This window comes from Trachymyrmex cornetzi, unplaced genomic scaffold (assembly GCF_001594075.2).
Source record: "Trachymyrmex cornetzi isolate Tcor2-1 unplaced genomic scaffold, Tcor1.1 scaffold37, whole genome shotgun sequence".
In the NCBI taxonomy this organism is placed as follows: Eukaryota; Metazoa; Arthropoda; class Insecta; order Hymenoptera; family Formicidae; genus Trachymyrmex; species Trachymyrmex cornetzi.
In genome coordinates, this window is record NW_017298429.1 from 182,836 (window position 1) to 191,321 (window position 8,486).

General features: G+C 35.7%; 1 protein-coding gene across 4 annotated transcripts in view; it reads left to right on the forward strand.

Annotated features, from left to right (window-relative positions):
* Tpst (tyrosylprotein sulfotransferase) overlaps positions 1–7,939 on the forward strand; it is a 94,374-nt gene extending 86,435 nt beyond the window's left edge. For all 4 annotated transcript variants that reach the window (XM_018511396.1, XM_018511397.1, XM_018511398.1 and 1 more), the window contains 7 exons: positions 1,027–1,235; positions 3,909–4,042; positions 4,560–4,668; positions 5,200–5,394; positions 5,827–6,080; positions 6,466–6,663; positions 7,202–7,939. In XM_018511396.1, coding sequence (XP_018366898.1) covers positions 1,095–1,235; positions 3,909–4,042; positions 4,560–4,668; positions 5,200–5,394; positions 5,827–6,080; positions 6,466–6,663; positions 7,202–7,316 — 1,146 coding nt within the window. In that variant the 5' untranslated portion in view covers positions 1,027–1,094 and the 3' untranslated portion in view covers positions 7,317–7,939. The remainder of the gene's footprint in view (positions 1–1,026; positions 1,236–3,908; positions 4,043–4,559; positions 4,669–5,199; positions 5,395–5,826; positions 6,081–6,465; positions 6,664–7,201) is intronic.
* The last annotated feature ends 547 nt before the right edge of the window (positions 7,940–8,486 follow it).

An 8,486-nucleotide genomic window follows, 5' to 3' on the forward strand; every position in this document is an offset into this window, starting at 1 on the left:
ACACACACACACACACACCACAATGTTGTCCCACACTGTCATATTTTCAGGGTAAATTCTAAGAAAAAATTCTCTCCGTGATAGAATAGCACGGCTGGGCGCGTAGGCGATTTGAAGATATATCATTGAGCGAACGAAAGGCGACTAATATTTTGTGAATGCTAAACGTCGTAAACATCGACTCCATTGTTGATTTCTCTCTCTCTCTCTCTCTCTCTCTCCCCTTTTCCCTCCCTCTCTCTTTCTCTTACACCTCACGGTGCTGCACGGATATCAATTTTACGACAATACGACGTGTTAGACAAATACGGAGCTTAAGGTACCGAGCGCGAAAACAATATCGACGGCACATGTCCAGAAGAACCGAGTAAGATTCATGGGAGTCGGGAAAGTGGCTCGGGAGAAAGAAAACGTGGATAGAAAAGCCACGGTAAAACGAGTTACGCGCGTATGCTTCATGCCGAGATGTGAGATGTCGAAATGATCAGTGAATTTCGAAAATTGACCAAGATTTCTTCACGCTATTTCACTTATCGCATCACAATTTGGTTCAGAATCTTTGATTTCGAAAGGGAGTTAATGGTTAATTCTTTGCGATCTGTTCGCGAATCAAATTGGTGATAATTACTGATTAATAATACGTGAATTTTTTGAATAATTCTTTTCCGGACCCAGTTCAGACTAAGTCCTAGAAATATGTAGAAATGAATGACGTAAGGAAATAAATGAGTAATTTTACATTTACTAAAGATCAAGATTTTATAAGTATCGTTTAAAGTTTCTATGAAAAACTCGTAGACAATTAGAGATTAACTCATTACGGTCCGATTGAGAATTAAGTCTATAACTAGACTATTACTTTCTTTAAGATTATCGAGAACTAGTGAGAATGATATTTTTAATCTTGCCCTCAATGAAAATTATAACTTCTAAACTTCTAATACTTTAGATATCTGAAAAAAGTCCATCTTCTGAAAAAAAAAAAAAATTGAAAGAAAGAATTAAGAGGAATTGTATTTATTGCAGATACAATGAGGTAGTAAACTGTTCACGGAGCACCTGGTGAGAGGTGGGTTTTTAGCACGACGGGCGATATGTTTCTGTCGAGCCGCAGCGGCCGAAAGGGGCCCATCGCCTGTCTGGTGGGCCTCCTCCTCATCTTCGCTCTTTATCAACTGGGCATTATTTGCGGTTCCACCAGGTACATGCCCACGGCCATGATGGTCAGCAAGGAGGTAAGAACCAGAGGCACTTCAACCAATTTAGTATAATCCTCCATTTTGTAAAAATTATATTACTTTTCCGATTACTTAACACGAGATAAAGAGGGCAAATTCCTTCTCGATTAAATGAAACAGATGAATTCGAGAAAATATTAAACATGTAATTGAAAAGGCATCTCTCTCCGTATATACTTCTATTAGAAATCCTCTCTAAGAGAGAAATTTTAATTGGTCAATTTACAACAGCTTTATTTGATTTTCTCTCCCTTGGTTCTCTCGTCCCGGCACGATAATAACAATAATAATTAATCGGAATAATAATAACGATAATATAATACGAGCGTGGTGTATTATCGCGGCTTGCGCGGCAGTGTCCCTACATTATTAATCGGCAATTAATGGCTGTCAAAGTATTAATTGTGTCCAGTTGTTAAAAGCTCCGTTTTACGCAAATATTGAATCTGAATGAGTTTACCAATCGAACGATACGTGGCCCGGCAATGAGATTCGTGGAAGGAACTCATTTAAATTCGAATATACTTTACGTTTAAATTAAATGTTATCTCTTCTCTTCTTCGAAGTCGAATCTCCTCTGCTGCGCGGTTTATACATTTATTCTGACGATGTTTCTTCGCTGTTAGAAGTACAATCTTTCAATTGAAATAACAATTGAAATATCGGTCGGAAACTTTTCTCAATAAATTCACTCAGTTCGTCTTTCGACGTTCTCATGATTTTTGTCGTAAGTTTCTTCCTAAAAATTTCGTAACCAGAAACTTTGTTGTTGATTTTCAACTATCTCAAAATATCTCTCAATACGACGCAGAGATACTTTATTAATAAACTTTTTGAATTAAAACATACATATATCACGTGCTTAAAAAAATCGCACATGTAAATATCATTAAAGTCAAATAGAGTAATTGATTTCTTATTTTAAAGTGGTTTGTCTAAAACAATTTCAAATGTTATAATCGATGTAACCTATTCCTTTTTCCAAAAAAAAATCTAATGTGAAAGAGTTAAATGATAAATTATTGAACAAATGGCTTACAGTATTGCAACCGTGTATATATCACTGAGAGAAAAGATTTTGTTATAGGAACAAATCAAGGGAAAGCAAATGTGATATTTGTTAAAAAAACAATCGATTTGCTACGATTGCAAATTAGTAGTTCGTCAATGTAACAAATAATCAATAGTATCGCTAGCAAATAAGAGGCTCATATATATATAAAAGTCGTAGATGGTTGCAGGGTCTCAAATCGTAAGAAATTGATTAATCCTAGTCAAGTATTCTCCCTATATTTGACTGCTGGTCGGTTTCCTACAACTTAAGACTCCACGATCATCTACGAATTCTATGTAAACGAGCTAAAGTCTATCCAAAAGATAGGTTAGATTCTATATAGTTTGTTTCTGTTACTAATAATTGGTTGGTATAGCAGACTAGCAGCAATCACAACAACATAATTTGTTGTTACATATATTTATCGATCACTGGTTAAAGGTACTGGTGGCTTGCTAAATTAACAAAATCCTTTCTCTCAGTGATATGTACGAAGAAATAAAAAATTATCTCATCGCGTTACATATCTTGTCGCACTTCCGCTACTACCAGATTAGGAGGAAAAGAAATGTGTCTATGAACTTAAACTGTCAGGCCACGTATTAGCGGGCGGGCAACTGCAATTCCTGAAGCTTCATCTTGGCCTTAATCAACGCCAAACTGCTGCAAACCGAGCGCAGAGAAAGGGATGTCCGACGTTCCTGAAGAATAGTTCGACGAACTTGCTCCTACCGACGAAGTCGATACACCGACGACGAGTCTAACTTCCGAGCCAATTCCGCGTCTTTCCCGATCTACTTCCGCTGACGCGACTTGCAGGCGCTTTTATTAATTTTCTTGTAGACTTACTTTAATTGCGTTAAGGTAGTTACGGTAAAATACCGGAACGAACGACGGGTAAGAGTTATATCCCACTTATGAGCGTAACTCGGTAAAAAGTATTTTTTTAAGTACTTGCATTTGGATCAGTTATCCAACGAAATAGCTATATGCGTTGCTAGCAAAACTAAGTATACGTATAACTTTTTTTTTAGTACGAGTATATGATCAAAGTCATAATTTTTTAAATTAAAGACGATAAAAAATATAAGGTATTTTTCGTGAATTAACTTTACAGTAAATAAATGACAGAATTTTATTTCTCGTTTAATTTCAAGTCCAGGATTCACGTAAACAAAATTTTAACCAGATATATATACGGTTGTTGAAGTATTTGATGTTAAAAGTTCAAAGCATTAAAAGGTCAGCAGACGAATTTTTAGTATGAACCACTTTTCAATGGCCCTTTTCGAACGACAAAAAACGAAATTGACTAGCTTTAAAGTTTGCTTTAGACGATCTATAATTCGCTTCGATTCACACAGGAATTTTATTTATAATTTTTTGTCATGTGTATTTTGATGTCTACTTGTATTTTAGTATGTATGTTATATACGCATATTTTGATTTTTCGATATCTGTCGTATCATACTACATATAAAATTATGAATAAAAATGTATCTTGAATTTTGAAGATCGTCTAAAGAGCAGACTTTTAAAAAGGTTTTTAAAAGTCTGCTTTAGGTTCACTAATATTTTTACAGTCTTTGATTGTTGTATTATAATCTGCTGAACAGAAGTACGTGATCGGGCCGTTTGACCGCAAGACGTACACGTACGACCGTTACATGCCACTCATTTTCATCGGTGGTGTACCACGATCAGGTACAACCCTAATGCGTGCCATGCTGGACGCGCACCCTGACGTGAGGTAAGTCGCAATTATCATTTAAAATGATAAATTTGTTGAAATAAATAAATAAATACACACACATTAATTAAATTCAATTAAAGCACAAAGCGTTGAAAGCGCATGAAAAGGATAATTGTATTATCGTGCAGACGTCGGCATTATAAACTTGTATTAATCTCGATTTTCTATAGTTGATATATCTGTTTCTACAACAGCATTCACAATATTTATAAATATATATGTATATATATTGTATATAAATATTCATCTCCCAACGCAAAAGAGAGTAAATAAATTTATATCCATATGACATAAAAGCATCGTTTGTGTTGAAAAATAAAATTTGTTATCACCAAGATAATATATAGATATTTTTAACATATATATTAATAATAATATTAAAACACACACATATATTGAGATACACACGACATATAAAATTAACTTCTGAAATCTCTGATACGAATTATGGATTTAGAGAGAATGATCTTAAAATGAGGATTATATTCGATCAAATATCTTTATTTTGTTCAAGATGCGGACAGGAGACCAGAGTTATACCAAGGATTCTCCAGATGAAGATGCACTGGTCCAAGTCCGAGAAGGAAAACGTACGGCTCACTGAAGCGGGGATCTCGAAAGAGGTAAGCCTGCGTTCTGAAAAGCGCGGAAAAGGGTATATTTCAGCACTGAGACAGATCTGAATAATTTAAGTATCGTCCAACGAAAAAATTTGCAGCAGGAAAAGTTTTCAGCGTTTGTCCTATTTTATCGAGAGTGGTATATTTCTCTTGCGCTCTTAAAAAAGGCCAAGGAGTGCTCCATAAAACTTTTCGCTGCAACGCAGCATATATTTATTCGAATGCTTACCTCGATATTTAAATGTGCATTCCTCTCTCCTAAAACTAAATAAGGATAAAAATTTGCTTGCGTAGCTTGAATAATTATATCATCGCGACGTGAAATTATAAAGTTTGCTGTTCATGTGAATCCTAAGCTGGTCGTGTTAGTTCAAGAGGATAATGTAAGATGCTCACAGTAACTTCTCCGAACTCTTCATCTCTCATGAATAATTAAAATTAAACGCATATGAAACTTGAGAGGTGCGTTTTACGACGAAACGAAGGAGTATTATTCGGAGCTTGAAATATCGAGAATATGCTATTTTTCTATAGGTGATAGACAGCGCGATAGCGGCGTTCTGCTTAGAAATAATAGCACGACACGCTGAGCCCGCGCCGAGATTGTGCAACAAGGATCCACTCACCCTGAAGATGGGCTCGTACATCCTCGAGCTCTTCCCGAACGCAAAATTTATATTCATGGTGCGCGACGGACGCGCGACGGTGCATTCCATCATATCCAGGAAGGTAAAAAAAAAAAGCTTTATGTAACACGTTACGTTACTCTTTTTTTTTCCAAAAATATATTTGATTGTTCGACAGTTATGTCATTCTTGTGTCGAAATAAGCTTTAAATAAAATTGCTGATTAAGTTTTGTAAGTAAGAAACTTTTTTCTATTAATTGCTTTTTGCGTTTTTTTTTTCTAATTTTTAATATTGCAAATTATAATTATAGCATACCATATGCCGTCACGTGTGTCTCTTCGCATTTTAAATACACATTTTTTAAATTATAGAATGCAAGGCTTTTCATTCAAGATGTATATTACACACACACACACACACACACACACACACACACACACACACACACACACACACACACACACACACACACACACACACACACATATAAAATAGTACAATATAATTCTCCCAGTGACGCCTTCTCTTCATAGGTCACCATAACGGGATTCGATTTAACGTCGTACCGGCAGTCTCTCATCAGGTGGAATCACGCAATTTCCGTAATGTACGGTCAATGCAAGGAACTGGGACCTGAGAGATGTCTGATGGTTCCTTACGAGCAGCTGGTGCTACACCCGCGTCAATGGATGAAGAAGATATTAAACTATTTGGACGTACCGTGGAACGAATCTGTCATGCATCACGAGGAATTCATTAACAAACCCGGCGGAGTGCCTCTGAGCAAGTAAGCGAGAAGAGTGGAGGAAATAGCAGTGCATTTAGACTTAACAGTATTCCGGGATTCGTGCGAAATGCATGTACACATGTTAAAATAATGCATTAAAATAATGTCGTTAATCCTGAATATGTATTAATGTAATAATATAATGCATTTCGTATTAATAATGCGAAAATGATGTGACAGCGTAACAAAATAATCCTTCGTGTGATTAATATCAGAACAATAATACGATAAATTAATTTTTCGCATTATCAGCATTAAAGTAATATTTATACAATGCAATGTAGTAGAATGACGTTCTGCTAAATTAATATAACGAAATTAATAAATGTGTATATAGAATATGACGTTTCGTATTATTAATGTCAAAATCATATTTGACGAACAGGGTCGAGAGGTCATCGGACCAAATCATAAAGCCTGTAAATCTGGCAGCGCTAACCAAATGGGTCGGTAACATTCCTGAGGACGTGGTGAGAGAGATGGCAGACATCGCGCCAATGCTCTCCGTACTCGGCTACGATCCTTACGCGAATCCGCCCGTTTATGGCGCACCGGACAGTTTAGTTAGCGACAACACCAGACGGTACGTTCCCATTTGTTACGCTGCATGGCTGTTACAGTTGTTACATATAGTATTGCTCACAAGTGATGTATATTCAAACAGTGTACCGTGAATCGGAATTAAACCGAAATTGGACGAAATTATTTGGACATATTACAGGGATACAAAGTGAAATGAATATTACAGCCGAGCTTACAAATTAATCAAAGATTCTTAAGTAAAAGATTTCTTTCAATGACTAAACTCAATTTTAAGCTGAAGAAAATCTCGCGTTACAGATTTTTATCAGATTTTATCACATCAAATAGTATCTATCGATTAATCATTGTTTATTTAATTGAATAATCTAAAATAGCTTTTTAATATGGTGTTAAAATATTCTTTACAAGAGCGAAAATAACGCCTTATTTGATGATATTTATATTAAAAGGTTTTCTAAATGTATGCGATTTCTCTGAAGGAGTAAAAGCATCACCTGATTCTAACCGGTGAATTCTAACCGAAGTTATGAAAGCATTATGACCGTTCGGTTTATATATATTCAATTTCTGCCTTTCAGAGTGTTGGCTGGCGAAAAACTTTGGGAGGAGAAGGCGCGGGCGTACCATCTATCGCATAGGCCAATCGAGAACAGTAACGAGGAAGCTGCTTCCAGCACAGCCCCAGTCGCGTGACCCCGCGTGATTCTCATAGACACGAACGACACGTAACCGACTACCAACCTAAGTCCCATCGATTTAGGATTCCCGCGTTTACGGAGAGACTACCCTGTTGTACTTTCAAAGTAAACTCGGTCTCGCACGACTGTGAGTCGCGTCGTGAATTAATCGCCCTTGTCGTATTTTCTCAGTCTCCGTTATCGCATCGCGACAACGATAAATTAATCGATCATTCCTCGCGACGCTTATTTATTCGCATCAGGATCGCGCTTCACGAAGACAGATGACGTAATGTACTAAACCGTGACTAGAAAATAGGATGCACCCGAAATAAGCGGTCAAATTTCGAGAAATGAGCTATTCCGTTATTTGACAGTTCGTGAAGCATCGATTAAGCGTTCCTTCTGCGAAACCCCTTTAAAACGAAAAGAAGAGCAAAGTTCGTTCTAAGATGAAACTTCTATGAATTTTCTCAGCGTTCTTGCTGTATTCTACCGCAGACGAAAACTGTGGGAGCAAGTGTCTATAACTCGAAGAAAGAGAGAAACAAGACACATAATCGTATGACTTTTTCGTCTTCAAAACAAATAGAATAAATTCCTAACGTTTGGTCGTTTATTTGCGGACTCTTCTGTATATTACCGTGATAACTATATAATATATATATAGTTATAGTAATATTTTTAATAGTAAAACTATTAATTTAAAAGGTTTGAGATGCAATAACGAAACAAATCTACATAATTTCGTTTTATATATTTTGTATTTAAAATAGATTTCACGAATTATTGTAACAAATTTAATATTAGACATTGATCCTTTTTTATTTCTTCTGTATAATATTATTTACAAATTTATTTTTGGTAAATAGTTTAGGGGAGGCCAACCTTATTTTTAAATTAAAAAATAAGAAATATTTAAAAAGGAGCTTTTTATTAATTACTTGTTATGACAAACATTCATTTATCCCTAGGTATTTTATAAATAGCATTACAAATGTCGTAATGTTATGAGTTATACTTTAAATTGACGATACCATCATTGTCTACTATCTATAATCAAGAACAATAAGCGTGAAATGCGTCGCACTAGCGATAAAGCAACTTCAAATATTATGTATTATGAAGGATCGGACCCTAATAGAGGTTATCAAAGATTTCAACAAGTTAAATTCTGTAGCGACGT